This window comes from Cydia fagiglandana, chromosome 27, assembly GCF_963556715.1.
Source record: "Cydia fagiglandana chromosome 27, ilCydFagi1.1, whole genome shotgun sequence".
NCBI classification, from domain to species: Eukaryota; Metazoa; Arthropoda; class Insecta; order Lepidoptera; family Tortricidae; genus Cydia; species Cydia fagiglandana.
In genome coordinates this window covers 1420643-1446605 of record NC_085958.1, presented here as the reverse complement: position 1 = coordinate 1446605, position 25963 = coordinate 1420643, and the positions used below count along the sequence as shown (strand labels likewise).

Here is a 25963-nt window from a genome sequence, read left to right as displayed (position 1 = left end):
TAGGTGGACAAAATTCATTATCAAATTTCCACTAATGAGTAATTAGATTAGATAAATAACATTCTTAAACCCCCAAACCCATCAATAGATCATGCCTAACTTTCTAATATTATGAGTTATAGGGCGCCGAAGTCAGCTAACGAGGTAAGTGCAATCGCACAATATCAGTTGCAATTCTGTGATGCGTTCAACAACATCTCTTTCAAGTAAAACATTATATTGTGGAAAGTTGTAGTGATGGATCTTATAGCTGACGGTAAGCACTATATATTTTAAGGTAAGCACTATTTAATTTAAACATATTCATATCTCTCGTAATAGTGCAATATATATAGCATTAAAAATGTACTTTAAAAATGTTGAATTTTTTCTTAGTTTTCGAACTTTGATAGACTGGCAAACACTTGACAACACTTGACAACAGTCTAGATTTTACATATAATGTACTTCCATTATCCTTCTTTATGATGGTGTATATTTCATTTTTCACAAATTTTAACAACATTTTTTTTTTTTGGAGAACTCGTTTTCTCTATTTCAAGGAAGGGGTTTTTGAAGAATGGACAAATAAGGGGAAAAATGACGGAAATTCCCACCTTTATCAGTTTATAATGGTAAAATATGAGTTACGAGATTTCACTAAAGAGTCTGAGAGACGGTTGAAAAATATTTTAACCAGTTATTCATCAAAACTGAATACCAAGTGGAATAGTGCGTCAAGATTAAAGAAGACATTTTTGGAAAGGTTTAAAAGTGGTCTGGATGGCCAAAATATAGAATTACGAGTGTGCATAACTAGACCAACTGCATCAACGTCGTCTGAAAATGTTAATCCTGCAGAAAGACCGAAATTAAACTTCAAAAGTCCCTCTTTCAAAACAAAAAAACGCTGAATTAAAGATCTGGTACAATTACGTAGTGTTTAACTACTGCTGAAATCCCAATTGAACGACAGGAAATAGAATACGGCAAAAATGTTAAAAATATGGGAGAAAATCCACATAAGCCAACGTAGTCTTGTTCTTACGACAACAGTAGGAACTTCAATGAATTCTAGGCAGCTAAGTGTTAATGAGGCATTAGCATATTATATTGAGTCAAAATCGACAAATACATTTACAAGCAGACTAAAAAGTGGTAAATGAAGGCTGATCATCATAAATATATATAATGCAATAGATACATGTCTGTTATATCCTTCAGAAGAACTTCAAAAAACTTACGCAAAACAAGGAAACAATTATTATTCTGATATAATACATGAGTTATAACAGATTATTAGGTTATTAATAATTAGCAGATTAATAATTTATTTATTATTAATAATAAGTTAAGTTTTAATTAATTTTCTAAAGGATTCTGCTGGCGCTGCGGCTTCCTCAGCCGAAAGCCTCAAGCGCCGCAAATATGCCGCTCTGGGAAGCAGCTACATATTTGCGGCGTTTGGTGTCGAAACTTTGGGGCCGTGGGGGCCAAGTGCGCGTCGACTGTACAAAGACTTGTCGGCGCGCTTAATAGAGGCTTCTAGTGACCAGAGGGCTGGCCACTATTTCGCCCAGCGTATTAGCATCGCTATATATACAGCGGGGAAATACGGCTAGCCTTCTGGGCACCTTGCCCGTTGACGGCGATCTGGGGCTAATTTTTTACCTATAGTTTTTGTAAGTTTTATTATGTTTGTTAATTTATTTCTTTGTTTCTATCAATAAAGAATCTCATTTTCTAAATATTTTTTTTTATTTTTAAACGGTTTTATTTAGCTTGACCCCGTATCTTCTTTGTATATATCTACATATATATATATATATGTGTGCTTCAAATCTTGCAATCGATTTTTCGACCACTTCTACTCAACCGATTTCGATGAAATTTGGCATCCGTATCAAGTCCCGGTGACAATGACTTTTTATAATATTTTCAACCCTGGACCTTAAACCCTGATGCTGCAGAAACACTGCTTACCATAACCGAGAGTATTACAGACTTGCTAGTTTAACTATATTATTGTTGCTATGAAACAATCCTTAGTGACTTATTACTGACTTCCAACTCTTCAGTTCTGATGCTGCACGGTTACTGCCTGCCTTAACCACCAGGATTGATACAGTTCTGATACTAGAATAGGATTTTAAGTATTAGGCAGGGGCACTTGCATTTAATAATGGCCTTCAACTCCTCGATCGTGATGATGCAACATTACTGCCTGCCATAACCGACAGGTTGGAGAATGTGTCAATTTTAAAGTATTGCTCTATGTTTTAGGAAGAGGCATTTACGTTTAATATTGTCCTCCCAAGTCATCAGTTCTGATGCTGCAGGGTTACTGCCTGCCTTAACCACCAAGATTAATAAAGTTCTGATTTCATAGTAGGATTTAAAGTATCGGACAGGGGCACTTGCATTTAATAATGACCTCCAACTCCTCGATCGTGATGATGCAAGGTTACTGCCTGCCATAACCGACAGGTTGGCGAATGTGTCAATTTTAAAGTAGTGCTCATTGTTTTGGGTAGAGGCATTTGCGCTTCATATTGTCCTCCCAACTCATCAGTTCTGTCTGATGCTGCAGGGGTACTGCCTGCCTTAACCACCAAGATTAATACATTTCTGACTTCAAAGTAGGATTTGAAGTATTAGGCAGTAGGGGCATTAGCATTTAAAAATGACCTCCAACTCCTCAGTCCTGATGATGCAAGGTGTGGCCTGCCCACACTATAGGTATAGCTTGGAAAATATGCGAAGTCCCAAGTAGGTAATCATTTTAGTATGAGGGCGCTTCGAGCCTTCGACCTTACGCGGTGCTCGGCTTTTGGCCTTCGCATTTAGACATGAGCACTAACCTGCCGGACGTTTCGGGCCTACGGCCCTACGCGGAGCTCGGCCTTCGGCCTTCGCAATTAAAACACTTAACCATTGTTCTCTGTTCGAGCACTAACCTGCCGGGAGCTTCGGGCCTACGGCCCTACGCGGAGCTCGGCCTTCGGCCTTCGCAATTAAGACACTTGAACCATTGTTCTCTGTTCGAGCACTAACCTGCCGGACGCTTCGGGCCTTCGGCCCTACGCGGAGCTCGGCCTCCGGCCTTCGCAATTAAGACACTGGAACCATTGTTCTCTGTCCGAGCACTAACCTGCCGGACGCTTCGGGCCTTCGGCCCTTCGCGGAGCTCGGCCTTCGGCCTTCGCACTCAAGACACTTGAACCATTGTTCTCCGTTCGAGCACCAACCTGCCGGGCGCTTCGGGCCTACGGCTCTACGCGGAGCTCGGCCTTCGGCCTTCGCAATTAAGACGAACCAATGTTCTCTGTTCGAGCACTAACCTGCCGGACGCTTCGGGCCTGCGGCCCTACGCGGAGCTCGGCCTTCGGCCTTCGCAATTGAGACACTTGAACCATTGTTCTCTGTTCGAGCACTAACCTGCCGGACGCTTCGGGCCTTCGGCCCTACGCGGAGCTCGGCCTTCCGCCTTCACAATTAAGACACTTGAACCATTGTTCTCTATTTGAGCACTAACACTAACCTACCGGACGCTTCGGGCCTTCGGCCCTACGTGGAGCTCGATCTTCGGCCTTCGCAGTCAAGACACTCGAACCATTGTTCGCTGTTCGAGCACTAACCTGCCGGGCGCTTCGGCCTTCGCAATTAAGACACTTGAACCATTGTTCTCTGTTCGAGCACTAACCTGCCGGGCGCTACGGGCCTACGGCCCTACGCGTAGTTCGGCCTTCGGCCTTCGCAATTAAGACACTTGAACCATTGTTCTCTGTTCGAGCACTAACGTGCCGGACGCAACGGGCCTTCGGCCCTACGCGGAGCTCGGCCTTCAGCCTTCGCAATTAAGACACTTGAACCATTGTTATCTGTTCGAGCACTAACCTGCTGGACGCTTCGGGCCTTCGGCCCTACGCGGAGCTCGGCCTTCGGCCTTCGCAATTAAGACACTTGAACCATTGTTCTCTGTTCGAGCATTAACCTGCCGGACGCTTCGGGCCTTCGGCCCTACGTTGAGCTCGGCCTTCGGCCTTCGCAATTAAGACACTTGAACCATTGTTCTCTATTTGAGCACTAACACTAACCTGCCGAACGCTTCGGGCCTTCGGCCCTACGCGTAGCTCGGCCTTCGGCCTTCGCAATTAAGACACTTGAACCATTGTTCTCTGTTCGAGCACTAACCTGCCGGGCGCTTCGGGCCTACGGCCCTACGCGGAGCTCGGCAGGTTAGTGCCCGAAGCGTTCGGCCCTACGTTGAGCTCGGTCTTCGGCCTTCGCAGTTAAGACACTTGAACCATTGTTCTCTATTTGAGCACTAACACTAACCTGCCGGACGCTTCGAGCCTTCGGCCCTACGCGTAGCTCGGCCTTCGGCCTTCGCAATTAAGACACTTGAACCATTGTTCTCTGTTCGAGCACTAACCTGCCGGGCGCTTCGGGCCTACGGCCCTACGCGGAGCTCGGCCTTCGGCCTTCGCAATTAAGACACTTGAACCATTGTTCTCTGTTCGAGCACTAACCTGCCGGACGCTTCGGGCCTACGGCCCTACGCGGAGCTCGGCCTTCAGCCTTCGCAATCAAGACACTTGAACCATTGTTCTCTGTTCGAGCACTAACCTGCCGGACGCTTCGGGCTCTCAACTAAAAACTTAAAAATAAAATTAAGGTAAAAAAGTTTTAAGTTAAACGGTTTTATTTTAATCAGATGTGTACCAAAAACTAGAAAATAAAAATTATTATACTAATCGGAGTTCTATATATGTACTACCTATGTTTCTTTTCTGGGCAGTATTCATGCAAGACGTGTAGCAAAATGTAGTTTTCTCGAGTCTGATTCTAAACGCCACTTTTCGACACTATGTCAGTGGATTAAGTATTAATCGGATTTTTTTCTCAGACTAAAATAAAAACGTGGGGCGTTGGAATAAAAATACGTTGGGAAATATAATACATTCATATATTTGGAAAATAAATATTAGTAAACATAACTAGAAATCATTATAACACAATTTTACCTTTTTCTACGTCATACCTAGCTCAGAAAGGTCCACATTTCATTGTATATTTTTACTTTTATAGATCTACTCAACATTTTTAAATACTAACGCCCCACGTTTTTATTTTAGTCTGAGAAAAAAATCCGATTAATACTTAATCCACTGACATAGTGTCGAAAAGTGGCGTTTAGAATCAGACTCGAGAAAACTACATTTTGCTACACGTCTTGCATGAATACTGCCCAGAAAAGAAACATAGGTAGTACATATATAGAACTCCGATTAGTATAATAATTTTTATTTTCTAGTTTTTGGTACACATCTGATTAAAATAAAACCGTTTAACTTAAAACTTTTTTACCTTAATTTTATTTTGTATATTATTAAGTAAATAATTTAAAAAATAATGTATCTAATGAACTGTAAAATTTTGTTTATTATTGTGTTATTAAATTATTTATTTACAAGAAAATATATAATTAATTTAAATATGTCGGAGTGTGACTCCAGGAGGACGTATTGCCACGTTACAGTTCATAGTTAAAAACGCCTGTATAAAGTCGATTAGCAATGTTTGGCTACTTATTATTGGGTTGTAACGAAATTCATAATGTTGCGTAGAGAGTAACACCATCTATTGGCGTGTTGTTGAACTATAATGACAGGTAGAAGGCTTTGGAACGTCAAGAGGTTTCTCTTGGGTGAACGTAGGCACAGGTTGGCAGTTTGTCGTTATGTTAGTAGACCGGTCGAGCAGGTCTGCCTGCTTGACTTAAAAGGCGGGAGCGGTGAGGCTCCGTAAGCAGAATTGATCGAGCCGCGCTAGTGATCGGACGTTAGCCAACCTCGTGCCTAATTCGCCACGTTCCTGAAGGCTTATACCTGAAGGCTTATACCTGAAGGATTATTCTGAAAGCTTAGATAATGACTAGTCCAAAATGTCTGCAGCACTATGTATAATTGACCCATCCTCCTTTCTATTGAAAAACTTTAGTTCCGAAATTGCGGTCAGTGACCTAGTTTAAAATTCGAAATTCAAATTTGTAGCCATAGATTTATAAGGCATAGATTCCTAGTCCGTACACCCCCAGTGAAGCCATTTCATGTGCGACGTCACGTCGAGTATCGTCGTATTCAAACGGCCGTCGCAGTACTCAAAGTCAAATCGGTGTGTGTACACCTGTTTAAAAAACAAAAACTACAGTAATTGAGACGGAATAAAAAAGTTTAAAAGTAGGTATAATATTACGAAAACAAGTCGTTAGGATTTTGCTGACTCAAACTGTCCTGGGTCTATGTGTCTTTCGCATTAATGTGTGTAATTTAAACATAAGTAATAAGGATTTTTTCTGTGTAAAATCACGCGATTTGATTATTTCGATTTTAAAGGCAAACGTTCTTTTTCTGGGGGTCGGACATCTTTGGTCATTAAATAAATAATTTTCTAAATCACTTTCTAATTATATTATTATTATTATTCAGAGCCCGCTGTGTCCCACTGCTGGGCAAAGGCCTCCCCCCTCTTTCTCCACTCGTCTCTATTTAGTGCAATATCTGGCCAGCCTCTCAAGAAGGAGTCCAAGTTATCCCGCCATCGCCGACGAGGCCTGCCGGCTCCCCGGTTAGACTCGTGGGGCTCCCACTCTGTGGTTAACTTGGCCCACAAGTCGTCCACTTTCACTCACTAATCACCTGTCACTTTCTAATTACCTGTCTGTAATTATTTTTTTGTCTCATCGCGCATAGATTTACGAGTAGATAATTAGAAGAATTAGAACCGTTGATTGAATACTTAGGTTTTTGTGTTCTTCAAAGCGTACTCTACAACGTAACTAAGCCAAACGGTTAGGAAAATAATAAATTAAAACTCCCCGTGGTAAAGTAATGATGTAGGGGAGCTTAATGTAACAGAGATAAATAGTAACGCTCAATTGTGACGGGGAAGTAAAAACAATTTTTTTTTGCTGAATGACTTTCTTATACTTAACTCGAGGAATAACGTAAACACCGCCATTGCCCCGCCAGACATCGAAGCGAGTGGATGTGCATAGGAGCTCTGTTTCGACCAGGTATTGAAAGAAAAATACGGGGTAAGTTATTAACGGGGTAAAAGGGGTACGGGGTAAGGTAAAATTATTTAGTAATCGAAATTGGTGCTTAGATTACAAACCCTCATACGCAGAATGATAAAATTATACATATTTTAGACAATACAGGCCTTTCTCCTAAAACTGTAACAACAAGCCCCAATTACAGGGTAAGTTGTAACAACTCCCAGTTTTTAAAAAAGTGTCTGGTGTAAAAGATGCTTAAACATTTAAAATTATTTTGTAATCGGAATTAGTGCTTAGATCAATACTTTACAAACCCTCATACTCAGAATCATAAAATTATACATATTTTAGACAATATAGGCCTTTTTCCTAAAACTGTTACAAGAAGCCCCCCGCTCCCCTAAAATACCAAGTGTGTGGGGAGATTTAAGAATGTCATGACCGGACTGGACCAAACGCTGGAATGTCATGACATAAGTCATGTCATTAGGTATTCATGATAGTGTCGGGCCCATAAAGTTCGTTTTTTTAGCATTACCTATTTATTTATTTATTATTTATTTATTAGTCAAATAAGTAACACAGCATTACAGTAAAACCAAGGCACTGTGAAACTACAAAATAAAATACAATAGGTACAAAGAAACTACAAATAAAAACCAAAGACAAATTAAACATTAGATTTGGGCGACGACGTAACAGCGTGGCTCCGTTGCGTCGTCTGACTTATACATACTCGTATATACATATACTCTCCAGGCCGATTTTGATCACTGCGACTTTTTTAACTCCGCTGCTGAAGACATTCGTGTGCCCGCCTGTGGCTTGCGTTGCGTTTTCAGCATTAGAAATAAGGTAAACAATCTTGATGTGTCTTTTCATTGAAAAACAAGTTTCAAAAATATGTCACGGCAAATATATTTAACAATTATGAATCTTTTATGATCATTTATATCCTCTGCTTATCTGCTTTCATAATTAATAGTTACTGATTTTTTTAAAGCGTTTTTCAATTAAAAGGCATGTCAAGATCGCTTACCTTCTTTCTAATGCTAAAAAACCGGACAAGTGCGAGTCGGACTCGCCCACTGAGGGTTCCCTACTTTTTAGTATTTGTTGTTATAGCGGCAACAGAAATACATCATCTGTGAAAACTTCAACTGTCTAGCTATCACGGTTCGTGAGATACAGCCTGGTGACAGACGGACGGACGGACAGCGAAGTCTTGGTAATAGGGTCCCGTTTTACCCTTTGGGTACGGAACCCTAAAAACGAACTACAGTATCGAGCTATTCGACCAGAGGGGTTTTAAAATATTTTCTCGCCTGCAGCTGCTGCATGCATAGTGAATGCACGCATTTTAAATATTGTAACACCTTTACACCTGTTGTGTTGTTTCATATACAAAGGAAATAAGATAATAATATATAATGAAAAAGAAGACCATGCTGCTAACAAGACGCTGATATTGAAATTGCCGGTGTTCCCATATGTCAATAATACAAATTATTATTGCTACCGCGCGAGAACTGGGTCTGAAATCGAGTACACGTACAGCAACAATTTAACTATTGTTCTTCCAGAAAATGACCAGTTACTGATGCCAACCCTTCTGAGTAAGTAGATAACCTTAAATGTTTGCATGAAAAAACCGGCCAAGTTCAAGTCAAGTTTACGTCCATAATCACTCATACTCGTATTCTTTAATTACATTTTTTGCTCAAGATCTACCTACGCTGGACTTTTTCCATAATGTAATGGTAGAAGAAGAGCCGACTGCAAAATTTCGAACCGACTTGATACCGCGATGAAATGCACATTGGTTCCCCATAAAAGTGATGTTAAGTCCGAATTTGATAGTCTGCAGCGGCGGAACTTGGCGAAAGTACAAAAAAGAAGGCCACTTCCGGTGCAAAAAAGGTGTTTCGGCAGCACTATTAGAGCTCTGCACAAAATGTTGCACGAAACTGGAGTGGAATTGAGTTCTAGTGGAGTGGAAAGTGGAATTTTACCTTTAGGAACCCTTCTTTGTGCGTGGTCCGCTCACTTGGCCGATTTTTCGCCATCTTCTTGAAAAATTCTTTAGTTTTAAATAGATGTCCGCTAACAAAACAAAATTAAATTAGGATACTTAGTAGTTTATAAGTCATACCTCCCAAACAATATTTTACTGTAGGTACCTACTTAGTAGGTACCTTAAATTATCAGTTTTTGCTTGAGTTAACACACATTTTGTTTCCAGTGAACAGAAATTCGTTTAGATTGGGGACTACAGCTAGCGATAACTCCGACATTTATTACAACGACACAACTCCTATATTGATTAACTGTTTCGGGGGCTATGCAGAACTCCTGGAGGTTGACGACGTAGGTTCTTTCGTTACCTGGTATCAGGTACAAGGTATGTTACATAATATCTTGTTTTTGTTAACATTTCGTCATACTCGTGAACGGGTGCTGTTTGTGGAGACTGGTCTGTTTAAGCTAACACGAGCTATTTATTATACTTCGTAACTTTATTTTTATTAATTAATTACAGTGAGACGCCTCATTCTGCTTTTCTTTTCTTTCAATGAATGTGTTATAATTATACAGGATTTTTACTCCTGGATTTTTACCCTATACATCTCTAAGGATAATTTGATAAACTACCTATATAATCTTATAGTTCTGACACCTACCTAGAGATTTATAACTCTAAATAGATTTTTTGTGTTTTTGTCTGTATTTTGACGTGAAACGACTTTAAAAAGCCGTACTAGAGGTGCCGGACCAAAAACCAAGTGTAACGAAAAGTGTTATGGCGCGGCGGCTTATATCTCAGAAACTATATTACCTAAAAACATAGTTTTGGTATAGATATATGTATAGAAGAAACAGTACGTGCCGCTGACATAAATGGCGCTGATTCTGCGCTAGATACGACGTATTTGGAGCTAAAGTGACCCCTATTTTCAGTGTTCATTTAGTAATGACTCATCAGCCCATTAACCGATTTCGATAAAATTGGTGCCATTTGATAGATCTTATTTTATTTTAATGAAATATGAGTAAAATAAAGTACGTGGAATTATAATAAGCTGCTAAAACATAATAAAATTAAGGTAAAAAAGTTTTAAGTTAAACGGTTTTATTTTAATCAGATGTGTACCAAAAACTAGAAAATAAAAATTATTATACTAATCGGAGTTCTATATATGTAATACCTATGTTTCTTTTCTGGGCAGTATTCATGCAAGACGTGTAGCAAAATGTAGTTTTCTCGAGTCTGATTCTAAACGCCACTTTTCGACACTATGTCAGTGGATTAAGTATTAATCGGATTTTTTTCTCAGACTAAAATAAAAACGTGGGGCGTTGGAATAAAAGTACGTTGGGAAATAAAATACATTCATATATTTGGAAAAGAAATATTAGTAAACATAACTAGAAATCATTACAACACAATTTTATCTTTTTCTACGTCATACCTAGCTCAGAAAGGTCCACATTTCATTGTATATTTTTACTTTTATAGATCTTACTCAACATTTTTAAATACTAACGCCCCACGTTTTTATTTTAGTCTGAGAAAAAAATCCGATTAATACTTAATCCACTGACATAGTGTCGAAAAGTGGCGTTTAGAATCAGACTCGAGAAAACTACATTTTGCTACACGTCTTGCATGAATACTGCCCAGAAAAGAAACATAGGTATTACATATATAGAACTCCGATTAGTATAATAATTTTTATTTTCTAGTTTTTGGTACACATCTGATTAAAATAAAACCGTTTAACTTAAAACTTTTTTACCTTAATTTTATTTTTAAGTTTTTAGTTGAGAGCCTCGAACAGAGAACAATGGTTCAAGTGTCTTGATTGCGAAGGCCGAACGCCGAGCTCCGCGTAGGGCCGAAGGCCCGAAGCGTCCGGCAGATTAGTGATCGAACAGAGAACAATGGTTCAAGTGTCTTAATTGCGAAGGCCGAAGGCCGAGCTCCGCGTAGGGCCGTAGGCCCGAAGCGTCCGGCAGGTTAGTGCTCAAACAGAGAACAATGGTTCAAGTGTCTTAATTGCGAAGGCCGAAGGCCGAGCTCCGCGTAGGGCCGTAGGCCCGAAGCGCCCGGCAGGTTAGTGCTCGAACAGAGAACATTGGTTCAAGTGTCTTAATTGCGAAGGTCGAAGGCCGAGCTCCGCGTAGGGCCGAAGGCCCGAAGCGTCCGGCAGATTAGTGATCGAACAGAGAACAATGGTTCAAGTGTCTTAATTGCGAAGGCCGAAGGCCGAGATCCGCGTAGGGCCGTAGGCCAAAAGCTCCCGGCAGGTTAGTGCTCGAACAGAGAACAATGGTTAAGTGTTTTAATTGCGAAGGCCGAAGGCCGAGCTCCGCGTAGGGCCGTAGGCCCGAAACGTCCGGCAGGTTCGAACAGAGAACAATGGTTAAGTGTCTTAATCGCGAAGGCCGAAGGCCGAGCTCCACGTAGGGCCGAAGGCCCAAGCGTCCGGCAGGTTAGTGCTCATGTCTAAATGCGAAGGCCAAAAGCCGAGCACCGCGTAAGGTCGAAGGCTCGAAGCGCCCTCATACTAAAATGATTACCTACTTGGGACTTCGCATATTTTCCAAGCTATACCTATAGTGTGGGCAGGCCACAACTTGCATCATCAGGAGTTGGAGGTCATTTTTAAATGCTAATGCCCCTACTGCCTAATACTTCAAATCCTACTTTGAAGTCAGAAATGTATTAATCTTGGTGGTTAAGGCAGACAGTAACCCTGCAGCATCAGACAGAACTGATGAGTTGGGAGGACAATATGAAGCGCAAATGCTTCTACCCAAAACAATGAGCACTTCTTTCAAATTGACACATTCGCCAACCTGTCGGTTATGGCAGGCAGTAACCTTGCATCATCACGATCGAGGAGTTGGAGGTCATTATTAAATGCAAGTGCCCCTGTCCAATACTTTAAATCCTACTATGAAATCAGAACTTTATTAATCTTGGTGGTTAAGGCAGGCAGTAACCCTGCAGCATCAGAACTGATGACTTGGGAGGACAATATTAAACGTAAATGCCTCTTTCTAAAACATAGAGCACTACCTTAAAATTGACACATTCTCTAACCTGTCGGTTACGGCAGGCAGTAACCTTGCATCATCACGATCGAGGAGTTGGAGGCCATTATTAAATGCAAGTGCCCCTGCCTAATACTTAAAATCCTATTCTAGTATCAGAACTGTATCAATCCTGGTGGTTAAGGCAGGCAGTAACCGTGCAGCATCAGAACTGAAGAGTTGGATGTCAGTAATAAGTCACTAAGGATTTGTTTCATAGCAACAATAATATAGTTAAACTAGCAAGTCTGTAATACTCTCGGTTATGGTAAGCAGTGTTTCTGCAGCATCAGGGTTTAAGGTCCAGGGTTGAAAATATTATAAAAGTCATTGTCACCGGGACTTGATACGGATGCCAAATTTCATCGAAATCGGTTGAGTAGAAGTGGTCGAAAAATCGATTGCAAGATTTGAAGCACATATATATATATATATATGTAGATATATACAAAGAAGATACGGGGTCAAGCTAAATAAAACCGTTTAATAATAAAAATGTGACAGTTTTGTGAATTTTTATCACTGCTCTTGTTTGAGGCCACCGTGTGCGAAATTTAAGGCACAAAACTGACGAAAAATACCTGAAGTAGTAAGATAAAGCAAAAACAATTCTTTGAATACCACTTTTATCATAGTAATGCATGCTAATATCCTCAAATAATGCATTAGAATCTATGGCGGCGCGGCGGCGCGAGTTACTTTGATAGAACGCATAGAACGTATGACGGCTGCTTCACAATCTCCAGGCCGCGTAGCCAAGATGCCAATCGCTTACGCTCCGTAGCGATCGAAACGCAACTGTCACTGTCGAGCTAATATGGAAGAGTGATAGAGAGACATAATGCTTTTCGTTGTCGAAGCGATAGCGATTGTAACCTTGGCTAGGCCGGCAGTTCTTATTGCTAATTACTCTAATTAGGTACTATCTATCTTAGTTGGGTACTTTCTGATGTACCTGGGTAAAACATATTTTAGAAAAGGTCACTTCTGTGGACAATACTATAAAAGGTAACGACTGTGGTACATATATATCCCGTTTTTCTCATTTGAGTCTTAAGTAGGTACTGTATAAAATATTCCGCCTGTAAAGGTGCTGCGTAAAAAAATGCTTTTAGATTCCCTTAAATTTGCGATGGCTACAGGAACGACACGAACAGGTTTGCTATAAAACGTGTATTACCCGTATAAAATATCTATTCTCGTAATTTTGGTGTGTTATTTACAAAAAAAAATGTACCTAATCGTTACATTCATTACTCCAAAAATTCCAAAAATGAATTGATCATTTAATTAAATAGGTGTGACGCTGTAATTAATTATTTTAAAATTACCCATCAAATGATGAATTCAAGCAATAATCTGGGCCACCACGGCCTCTCATGCAGCCGCAGCGCTGGAAGGATCCCCCGCCACGCCAGCCTCAACGACGTCATCCGAAGGGCCCTTGTCAGTGCCAAGGTACCGGCGGTCCTCGAGCCCAACGGTCTGGCCAGGGTCGATGGCAAGAGACCTGACGGAATGACGCTGGTGCCTTGGAGTATGGGACGGCCTCTTGTCTGGGACGCTACGTGCGTAGATACCCTGGCGCCGTCCCATATTCCAGGCACCAAAGTTGGCGCTGGTGCGGCCGCATCCTCGGCCGAAAGCCTCAATCGCCGCAAATATGTCACACTAGGTAGTAGCTACATATATTTGCGGCGTTTGGTGTGGAAACCTTGGGGCCGTGGGGACCTAGCGCGCGTCGCCTCTATGGGGAGTTATCAAAGCGCCTCATAGAGGCCTCCGGTGACCAGAGGGCTGGCCTATATTTTGCCCAAAGGATCAGCATTGCCATCCAGCGGGGCAATGCGGCCAGCCTTCTGGGCACCCTACCTACGGACCATGACTTTTTTTACAAATTTTTTATTTATAAGTTTTAGTGATTTGTTATAAAGTTGTAAAAATGTTATTAAATAATATACAAATTTGAATTCAAGTTCATTTAGATACAGTGAATCATTATGACCCCAAATAATCTTTACAGATAAAATTTAAGATATTACTCAAAATTATTATAATACATCACGCATTCGCGAGATGCACGACTTCGGTATTCCAACACAAAGCAATAGTACAAGAGTATAACTAAATGCGAAGGCCGAAGGCCGAGCTCCGCGTAGGGCTGAAGGCCCGAAGCGTCCAGTTTGTCAGTTCTGTGTTAAACCACTGACATCCTGGACGCTTCGGGCCTTCGGCTCTACGCGGATCTCGGCCTTAGGCACTCGCATTGACACTTGTACTATTGTTCTGTGATAAAGCACTGACATCTTGGACATTACGAGCCTTCGTTCCTATGCAGTGCTTGGCCTTCGGCCTTTGCACTCAGACATTTATACTATTGTTCTGTATTAAAGGACTAACATCCTAGACGCATCGGGCCTTCGACCCTACGCGGAGCTTGACCTTCGCGTTTAGACACTATTGTTCTCTGCTAAAGCACTTATGTCCTGGACGTTTCGGGCCTTCGGCCCTACGCGGAGCTCGGCCTTCGGCCTTCGCATTTAGACACTTTTACTATTGTTATGTGTTAAAGCACTTAAATCCTGGACGCCTCGGGCCTTCGGCCCTACGCGGAGCTCGGCCTTCCGCCTTCGCCTTTAGACACTTGTACTATTGTTCTGGCCTATGTAGGCCTATGTCCAGCAGTGGACGTCCTCAGGCTGATATGATGATGATGATGACTATTGTTCTGTATTAAAGCACTAACATCCTGGACGCTTCGGGCCTTCGGCTCTATGCAGAGCTCGGCCTTCGGCCTTCGCATTTAGACACTTGTACTGTTGCTCTGTGCTAAAGCACTAACATCCTGGATGCTTCGGGCCTTCGGCCCTACGCGGAGCTCTGCCTTCGGCCTTCGCATTTGGACACTTATACTATTGTTCCGTCTTAAAGCACTAACATCCTGGACGCTTCGGGCCTTCGGCCCTACGCGGAGCTCGGCCTTCGGCCTTCGCATTTAGACACTTGTACTGTTGCTCTGTGCTAAAGCACTAACATCCTGGACTCTTCGGGCCTTCGGCCCTACGCGGAGCTCGGCCTTCGGCCTTCGCATTTAAACACTTGTAATATTGTTCTGTTCTTAAAGCACTGATGTGCTGGACGCTTCGGGCCTTTCGGCCCTACGCGGAGCTCGGCCTTCGGCCTTCGCGTTTAGACACTCGTGCTATTGCTCTGTGCTAAAGCACTATCATCCTGGACGCTTCGGGCCTTCGGCCCTACGCGGAGCTCGGCCTTCGGCTTTCGCATTTAGACACTTATACTATTGTTCTGTGTTAAAGTACTAACATCCTGGATGCTTCGGGCCTTCGGCCCTACACGGAGCTCGGCCTTCGGCCTTCGCATTTAGACACTTGTATTATTGTTCTATGCTGAAGCACTGATGTCCTGGATGCTTCGGGCCATCGGCCCTACGCGGAGCTCGGCCTTCGCATTTACACACTTGTATTATGGTTCTGTGCTAATGCACTGATGTCTTGGACGCTTCGGGCCTTCGGCCCTACGCGGAGCTCGGCCTTCAGCCTTCGCATTTAAACACTTGTACTATTGTTCTGTGCGAAAGCACTGATGTCCTGGACGCTTCGGGCCTTCGGCCCTATGCGGAGCTCGGCCTTCGGCCTTCGCATTTAGGCTGTTCACTGCAATATGTGGCCGGCAACTATTAGTGTCCCTCTCTAACCTGTGAGTAAGGGGACACCAATAGTTGCGGCCACATATTGCAGTGAACTTATGGCCCGTTTAGAAGCCCCATTAGCACAGTGCGTTCTGGTAACGTGAACAATATAAAACCAGTACACCGCACAAATCGTTCAGTTACATATACTAAATACCTTGTTATAACAACAGGACAGGAACGTATTTGTTACTGTATTATTTAGTAACCATTAACAGATGGTTACTAAGTGGCGTATTAATGTCACTTATTTTTATTTAAGTATTTTTCCATCTGACAGGAACAAAATAAACGAATGAACGAATGATTTTGGGATAAAGTAGTCGCAAACTGGTAACAATGTGTGCACATGGCTAACGCCTAACTTTGTATGTAAATATGTATGTGTCGACCCTTCCCCATTTCTGGTAACTGTGTCGACACGGCGACGACCCTGCGACTGGAATTGTGACCGAAACAGACAGTGTCGACACAAGATGTGTCTACACCGTGTCGTAACGGCGACTGAAAATGGTTGTATGGGCCTCTCCTGTAATATTAATTTCTGAAATAATATATTGTGAATTTTTGAAGTTTGAATAGATTTTCTTGGTAAGCGAGGCCGAAGCCCGAGTCAACCAATGTCCAAGTGTAAGTGAAGACTTAGACCGTGTTCCGCACAGGGTTTTCTGCGAAGCTCATTGATCTAAGGGCACAAGCAGAGCTTCAGTTGGGCCAAGGCCATACAAAATGCATATGTCCTCGCAACACTTATTTTACAGTTCATAACTTTATTAAGTTTGCAGGATCAAATAGACCAAAAATGTTGAAAAGGATGTGGAAATCGTTCATCAGTGGATTTTTAAGGTTGGAGTTAACGAAAGTTTGGGAGGCATCTGATAATGGCACGGAACTTTTTTGTGAAAGAATATTCAAACTGAAAAACGAAAGAGTCGCGAGAATACAGAGGACCGAAAGTTATAGACTTATATATCGTTTGGGTAAGCAAACAAAGGATTATTCACAGGATAACTATTTATTTACCTTGATCATTTGTAAGCCATTCAGCCATGCAGCAGCTATTCAGCACCGAATACTGGTGACAGTGGCGGGAAGTAACTGGTGTCACATGTGACAAAAGAATGCCGGCCAAACTGAAATATTTGATATACAGTGTGGAAAGATAAGTCGGGCCCGAAAAAAAACCCCGCCGAAAATCGGCGGAAAAATCGGGGTCGGGGGAAAATTTAACCGAACATTCTCGTCTCACTAGTCAAAAGTCTATACCTCGACATTGGCAGAATCCACCTTGCTAAATTTTGCAAGGAGTAAAAGCCATAATTAAAAAAAAAAGTCGGGCCCCGGAGGGAAACTACCTTAAATCATTAAGCTGGCTCATTTTACTTAAAGGAGACATTCCTTTATTTTTTTTAAAGAAACAAAACTGCATTTAACGATTTTTCTTCTTTTTCTTCAATTTGGCTTGTCTAAAAAAAATCTTTAGTACTAGATATTAGATTTTATATATATTTTATACGACAGACGAGTGTAAGACCTGATATTTCTTGGAGAAATGTTATATCATTAACATTAACTGTATCGACTAGTAGAATAAAATTGCGAGTGTTTATTTTATTGGAATTTTTAGTCAGTTCGAGTCCCGGGCGAGGCAAGCGAGTTTTAGAAAATCTTTGAATGCAGTTTTGTTTCTTTTTAAAAATAAAGGAATGGCACCTTTAAGTAAAACGAGCCAGCTTAAGGATTTAAGGTAGTTTCCCTCCAGGGCCCGACTTATCTTTCCACACTGTATAAAAGCATCATAAGATTCATAAGATTCATAAGGCCCGTACCAGAGATATATAACTCCGTATAAGATAAATAAAGTCTAAGAAAAAAACGTGCCTCGGACGGCCAAGGAAAAGTCATTCTCGAATAGATGGCGCCATTACCTTTGGCCTATTCTCGGCTAGATGGCGTTAACGATACCGTTTGGTATTTAACAATTTTAACACATATCAGTGACAGAACATGGGTCAGTATGGAACAATAAAAATGAAGAATCATTTATCCGTAAACATATTTTGATTATTTTATACATTTTCAATTTTATTTTAAGTTTTAATCGTGTGTCGATAGATGGCAGTAAATGTACCGTGACTACAAAATTGACAATGACAGGACCCCTCTATACTATCTATTCTTTTTGCCCGTACTAATGTACAGTAGCGATCAAAAGTATTTTGACAAACGAACTTCTTTCAATATGTTTATGAATAGGGTATATATTTAATCATTACGTTACGATTATATTTTATTCACCCTTCATTTGTTACGTTTCCACTTAGATTACTAAAACTAAACAACAGACTTAGAATTAAAACTGATAATTTGCGCTACAGGTAGATCAAAAGTATTTTGACACTTTAATGAAATGCTTTTGCTGAACTGGCAAGACGGTTAAAACAAAACATTTCATTAATATTTAATGGCATATCCTCTGGCTGTCCTCACAGCAGTAAATCGAGACGGCATAGAGTCCCCTAACTTCTGTATATGATCATATAGTATGTTCGCCCATTCTGACTGAAGACCTTGGAAAAAACCCCATTGTTTGAATTATTTCTGCACCTCACACTGGACGATCCAACGCTTTCTATAAAAGCTCTATAGCATTTTAAGATCAGTACCTTGACTAGGCCACTCAAAAACCTAGATTTTTTTGCATTAAAGAAGCCTTTACATGATCGGATTTGTGTTTGAGGTCGTTATCATGCTGAAAAACCCAGCGAAGTGGCATATTTTCTTTTGTATATGGTATCATTTGTGTGTAGAGTAAATTTTCATATACATATCGATCCATTATCCCATCAATTCGTACGGGAGGCCCGACTCCATGGCGAGAAAAATATCGCCAAGCCATTACGTTAGGGCCACCAATGCCACCAGGCTAGACTGGGTGGGTACCTGGTATCGCACAACGTGTCTTTTGTTATTTGGACGACGCACATACTTGATACCATCCGACGACATTAAATTAAACTTGCTTTCGTCACTCCATAAAGTTTTTGAGCAATCGGAACTTGTTCACAACTTGTCACGAATCGCGAATGCTAATTGGGATACCTTATTCTTTGCTGAAATATGTATATATTTTTTAATGGGTGTCGACCATGTAATCCATGCTCTATTAAGAGTAGTTTAATAGTAAAAACAACAACCTTTACATTATAGTTATTTTTTAGTTAATTTTTAATTGTTACTGTACGCTTCCATGGGTGTTCTATTGAAATCTTTTTTATTACACGATCAGTTGTAGAAGTCGTTTTTCGAGGACAACCGCTTCTATGCTTATTTGTGATAGAGTTTCGAGCCTTGAACTGCTTATTCCAGACAGAAATCAGATGCATTGATACACCAAAAGTCCGCGAAACCTCACTTTGCTACTTATCTTTCTAAAGTGCAGTCGCACCAGCTTGCTTGAAATCGTTCGAATATGCTTTATGTTTGGCATATTAAGAGAAGCATTCAGATGTAATTACTTCCAAAATATTTAAATTCTGCGGCTCTGTTCTCAAAAAAATTGTAAAAAAGAACCATGTCAAAATACTTTTGAACCCGTAAATTGTAATTTTTTGTTGCCAAGTTTATATTTTCTCTCGATGAAACTAAGCTTTTTACGTGTTTCAAGAAGCTTTTAAGCCAATGATTAAATTATATATAGTTAAACGTGGCGAATACTTACACTGCAAACGAACATTTACAGAAAAAAACACACAAAATTTTATTAAAGAATTACAAAACATTAATTGGCTTACAATTCTCTCTCCTAACAAAACTATTGATGATAATTTTAATAACTTTAGTAGTAAAATCAATACGTTACTTAATTCTTGCATTCCTAAAAAAGTTAAAAGAATAAAAATAGAGCGAAGGAGGCAATGGCTAACTAAAGGAATAAAAAAATCTTGCTTGCATAAACGCCTTCTCAATATTCTCTCCGCCCAGTCAAATGACCCAATACTAAAAAAGTATCTGTACACTTATACTAAAACTCTTAAGAATACCGTGACAATTGCTAAAAAAATTTGGAACAAAAAACGGATAAATAGTTCAAATAACAAAATTAAAACAGTTTGGAAGATAATAGCGGAACTAAGAAAAAAACCTCAATCAAAATTACAATCGATTAAAAATATTACCCTTAAGGTCAATAATAAGTCAATCAAGGACGCAATTGTTGTCGCAGATACCTTTAATACCTACTTTTCGTCTATAGGGGTAAACGCTAACAACAATAATACGCATGGACGCCCAGTTCTTAATCCAACAAATAATACCATGTATCTATTCCCGCCCTCTCATGACGAAATTAACAAATGTATACGCGGACTAAAAAACAAACACAGCTACGGGACAGATGAAATACCTCCATCGCTCGTAAAGAAATGTGCGAGCGAGCTAACTGTGCCATTGACATTTTTGATAAACCAATCGTTTTCGACAGGAAAGTTTCCAGAAGCCCTAAAAATAGCAGTTATAAAACCGATCCCTAAAACAGGTGACAAGACCGACCCTGGCCAATACCGTCCCATTGCTATGTTACCAACGTTCTCGAAATTATTTGAAACAATCATGGCCAAAAGATTAGTATCATTTTGTGATAAATTTAATATTTTTGATGATGGTCAATATGGTTTCAGAAAAGAAAGGGGAACCGTCTTAACTGTCCACAAATTTATTCAGGAAATTATTGGTATTATCGATAGAAAGCAATATGCATTTGGTTTGTTGCTCGATATGAGCAAAGCATATGATCGGGTCCAACACAACATCCTGCTAAATAAGCTGTATGGGATAGGAGTCCGTGGTATTATTCATAATTGGTTTAAATCTTACTTGGAAAATAGAGTACAGTATGTTGAAATAAGCCATCACGATAAAAACACGAACACGATAGCACAAGTACAATCAGAAAAGAGACAAATTTCATGCTCTATCCCACAGGGCAGCGTATTGGGGTGCATTTTATTTTTGATTTACGTGAACGACCTACCAAAAATATTGAATACAAATAATATTAAGTGTTTTATGTACGCAGATGATATCTCCATTGTATTATCTAGCCAGGATAAAAATGCCGCAGTTTCCCAATTAAATACTACGCTCGATATCATAATAAATTGGCTTGGCGATCATAACCTTGAATTAAACTTAAAAAAAAACAAATTTAATTCATTTTCGACCTTATCAGAGAGAACCACTAGAATTAAATTACAAATATTTAAATTTCCAATTTGAACAAATAAACAATTGTAGTCTGCTGGGTATAACTGTTGATGAAAACATTAATTGGAAAGCGCATGTAGAAAAAGTTGCTTTAAAACTCTCTAGTTTCACCTATGCTCTTAGAAACATAAAAAAAACAACAGATTTAAAAACGGCCATGAGTGCTTTTTACGCTTTCACACAATCTTGGCTCCTGTATGGGATTATTCTATGGGGTAACAGCACCGAGGTTTCAGACCTGTTTGTTCTACAAAAGGAATGCGTCAGGATCCTCGCCAATATAAGAACCCCCGATAGTTGCAGACCGTTCTTCAAGAAATTCGGTATATTGACTCTACCATCTTTATATATTTTAGAAGCCTGTAAATTCATCCGAAAGCACCCAACCCTATATTCTAAGGCCAAAGATCATTGCACCTATCACATGAACCTGCGTCATAAAGACAGATTAGCGCTACCAAGTAGTAACTTGCAAATGAGTAGTAAGAGCCCTCACATGACAACCATACGAGTTTACAATAACCTACCTAAAGAGATAACCAAAGAGGAAAAATATGGTAAATTTATTAACAATTTGAAAAAATATTTAATTGAGAACTGTTTTTATTCCATACAAGAGTATTTTGACCTATATAAATTTCAAAAATAATTGTATTATTTATTATTGTATAGATTTTTTGTGTGTAAGTTTTTAGTTATAGTTTTGCAATACCCTAACAGGGTCTCATGTTGCGCCATAATTTTGTAAGTTTCCACCTGTATTTATTTGTACCAACATGAACGCAATAAAGATATTATGATTATTATTATTATCAAAAATTCATTTGAAAAAACTAATATGTTTCATACAATACCAAAGTTATTATCATTGTCAAAATACTTTTGGTCGCTACTGTATACCAGCGAGACGTGGACAGTTATAGACTGGTCATATTTTTGTAAATATCAATTTCGACTGGCATGGCAGATCATATTACTTTTTGGTAACCGGGTTTTTTGAACCTATTTTGACCCCGCTTTAACCGAATTTACCGGTTGCCCGATCAAAATCTTAACCGGAAGTGAGATATTCAAGATGGCGGCCATACATAGCGACCTTAATGAGTTCCTTGTATGAGAGACCCATATTTTTATGTTTCGTACATCAAAAGGAAAAAACGGAATCCTTATAGGATCACTCGTGTTTCTGTCTGTCTGTCTGTCTGTCCGTCTGACACAGCCTATTTTTTCAGAAACTACTGGACCATTTAAGTTGAAATTTGGTACACATATGTAAATTTGTGACCCAAAGACGGATATGTAACGAAAGTAAATTAATTTTAAACATGGGGGTCGCTTTTGGGAGGTGAATAAGAAAGTTTAAAAAAAGTATTTCAAACTATATCGTGTTATATGTCAAGTGAAAGAGCTCATTTTGTGAATTCCAAATATATTTTTATAATTTTTAAATTATTAGTTAGAAGTTAATTAAGAAAATAGCCAAAAAATTACAACCCCCCCCTCCTTTATCTCCGAAAATACGGGGTCAAAAATTTTGAAAAAAATACACATAATAGTTCTTTACCTATAGATGACAGGAAAATCTATTAGAAATGTGCAGTCTAGCGTGAGTTGGACTTAATGTACGGAACCCTTGGAACGCGAGACCTACTCGCACTTGGCCGGTTTTTTATAATTAATTATTTTATAATTAATTATTAATGCAAGAAATAACGGCAATAAGAACATGTATTTCCTAAAAGTTTGGTGTAGCTACCTACCTGAAATGGTTCAAAATATACAGCCTTTTAAAGATAGAAAAAATCGTCGTCTGCGTGTGCGTCGCATTGAAATACGATATCCCCGTCCCAGAACCTTGATTGCTTCTCCAACTATTGTGCTGCAAATAAACTTGAACTAAACCTTGATAAATGCAAACTTATTAAATTCACCAAAAAAAGATTAATTATAAATAACTCTTACATCTTATGTAACGCAAAACTTGCAATAGTTGAATCTATAAGGGACCTTGGAATCACACTTGACTCAAAGCTGCACCTAGATTTACACATAAATAGCATAATAAATAAAGCATTCAAGATGTACGGTTTTGTTATGCGCTCTAGTACGGAATTTCGACGACCAAATACTTATTTGCAATTATTCAAGTCCTTAATTCGCTGCCATTTAGAACACGCTGTAGCAATTTGGAACCCCTACTATACTAAATACTCAGATGCTCTCGAAACAGTCCAAAAAAAATTCTTAAATACTATGCACTTTCGATGCTACAAAAATAGATTATCTTACCAGCTGCAGTTACTAAAAAAATATGATCTGTTAGATTTAAGTTCCAGGCGAATGTTGCTCGAGTCAATGGTACTGTATGGTCTCTGCAACAACCACTATGATTGTGTTGCCCTTAATAATAAACTCAGTTATAAAGTGGCCAACTGTAGTAGACAACGAGAGGCGCGCCCGCACCGGCTGTTCGTGACCGGCCGCTGCCGCACCCACGCCGGTGAGCGCGCTCCTCTTCGCAGGCTCGTCCACACTTATAACACACATTTTAATCAGGTGGATATTTTTGGCTGCAGTTCTGGTATATATAAAAAACTTGTAACAGATGTACTTAGACGTAATAACAATACATAATATTTAGTGATATGAAGCGAATCAAAATTTACAATTTAATGTACTTACTATTTTCATATAAGTTATGTAACGTAATGCTGCATGCACTGTTAGCTATTAAGCGTTATATATTTCATTTTATGATGTACTAATTTAATATAATAATAACCTTTTCCTTGTCAATGCCTTCCGGAGCCTTACGCTCCAGAGGTATAAGCTCCGAATAATCAAAGTACCTACCTAATTATAATAAGTGGTGAACGGTGTTGGTCACACATACTGTATATAGTGTTAATAGTACATTTCGATGCTAGTGCGGAAGGTATGTCATTACTTCACGAGTACCGAGATATCTTGCCACGAGCCGCAGGCGAGTGGCAAGACTCGGGACGAGTGAAGAATGACATTTCCGCACGTGTATCGAACGACGTTTTTTAATACAGTTGCGAAAAAATAAGAAAAACATTGTTAATCGTACACTAAACAAAAGTGGTAACAGTGACAGCTCGGTTAAACGTCGCCTTTAAGTATATTATATCTATGGGCGTTTGGCAGCTATTCCGTTCCATTCAGTCAACTTATTAAGAACGGAATTTTCAATATTGAATATTAAAAACTAAACGTGTTATAATGATGAAGAGCTAAATAATTAAATATGAAATATGTAATATTTTTCGTATTCTTACATTAACGGTAGGTTTTTATGCTGATTACGACGTTTAAAGGAAACTAATATTAACACTCATCAATAAGTAGTCGTGAATTGGAACAAGTATAAATTTAAAAAAATTGGAAAAGTAAAAAGCACTAGTTCGAGATAACCAACTTTCCGCACGCTAAACAGCTACGTAAAGTAGCACTTTTTGAGCAACTGTATTAAAAAAATACTTTATATTTAAGCCTTTCTTGTAGTGACTGTTTGTTTACCTAAATAAACTAAAAAAAAAAAAAAAATAGGCTGTGACAGACGGACATGTAGACAGACGCACGAGTGATCCTATAAGGATAAGGGATCCGTTTTTTCCTTTTGAGGTACGGAACCCTAAAAATGAATCAAACGAGACATTTAATCCATGTACGCGTAAGCGTCCCAAAATCGTATTTAATGATTAAAATATTGCATGAATAATTACTTAAATAATAGTACATTACTACAGAGGCCGGGACGAAAGGGGTTGCCGGCCGAAGACATATAGACGGCCGAGCGAAGCGAGGCCGGATAGGTCTGAGCGCGGGCAACCCCATTTCCCGCCGAGGTATGTATAGTGCTTTTCTCAAACATGCAATGAAATAAATAAAATAAAAAATCCACGAAACCCAAGTTTTATTTATAGAAAAAACTTAAAGTAAACTATTTACACCCAAAATATAACCAACACGTACCTATATCATTATCACGCGTATGTTTTACACGAGTCGTGTATTTTTACTACCCGTATATTTTCATGTATCTTTGATTTTTTCGCCTTGTATCCGTCTGACTGTCGTTTTCGTCACAAAGGTTTTACATAGTCTTTCATGTTGATATCATGTTTCACATACATCGTTGCTTTATGCATGGAGTAAATAAGTATAATTTCCACAGTGTTGACGAATTTGTAGTTAAGTATATTCATTTAAAATATGCCACAAAACTCTTTCTAATTAACTGTAAGCCATTTTTCTTAGTTTCTCTATTAATAAAATTGCCATAAGCAACCATATACATACTTCGTGTTTGACTTGGCGGCAGAGGCAGCAAGTTATTTAAAATCAATTCTGCTTACGCTGCCAATTCCAACACCTACGATTACACTTAATATTAATTTCATTATTTCGTCGGAACTCATATTAAAGTCAAAAAATCAACAACGCACCATAAATCCAATAAAACAGAATAAATATTTTTCAACTTTACCTCCATAACAATTTAAAAAAAATAACTACGCGTGTTTGAGTAGACCTTTTTACCGCTAACGTTTAGATGAAATATTTTAAATGTTTTATTTGTGTAGTTAAATTTATAATTTAAAATGTATTTTTATTACCATATAAATGCACTGACAAAATAAATTACTATAAGACATAAATAGGAATATAAAACGAAAACTAACTACAATGAAAATAACTAAAACTAAAAATTAAAAATACCTATCAAAATTTGGTGCCCTCGGGAGGGTGCCCAACACGCAGGCAGCGTTCCCGCGCTGGATTGCGATGGCAATTCGCTGCGTGAGAAAGCTGCCCGCGCGGGGGTC

At 39.4% G+C, this 25963-nt stretch overlaps 2 protein-coding genes and 1 long non-coding RNA gene across 2 annotated transcripts in view; all 3 read left to right on the top strand.

The window, feature by feature from the left end:
- Nucleotides 1–10382, top strand: part of LOC134678026 (uncharacterized) — a 58321-nt gene extending 47939 nt beyond the window's left edge. The window contains exons 5-7 of the mRNA XM_063536462.1: nucleotides 8452–8658; nucleotides 9285–9443; nucleotides 10378–10382. Coding sequence (XP_063392532.1) covers nucleotides 8452–8658; nucleotides 9285–9443; nucleotides 10378–10382 — 371 coding nt within the window. The remainder of the gene's footprint in view (nucleotides 1–8451; nucleotides 8659–9284; nucleotides 9444–10377) is intronic.
- Nucleotides 1–25963, top strand: part of LOC134677979 (fatty acyl-CoA reductase wat-like) — a 339904-nt gene that overhangs the window by 95591 nt on the left and 218350 nt on the right.
- The window catches only part of LOC134678006 (uncharacterized), a 40661-nt gene continuing 31350 nt past the window's right edge, over nucleotides 16653–25963 (top strand). The window contains exon 1 of the long non-coding RNA XR_010100148.1: nucleotides 16653–16828. This is a non-coding gene — a long non-coding RNA (uncharacterized LOC134678006). The remainder of the gene's footprint in view (nucleotides 16829–25963) is intronic.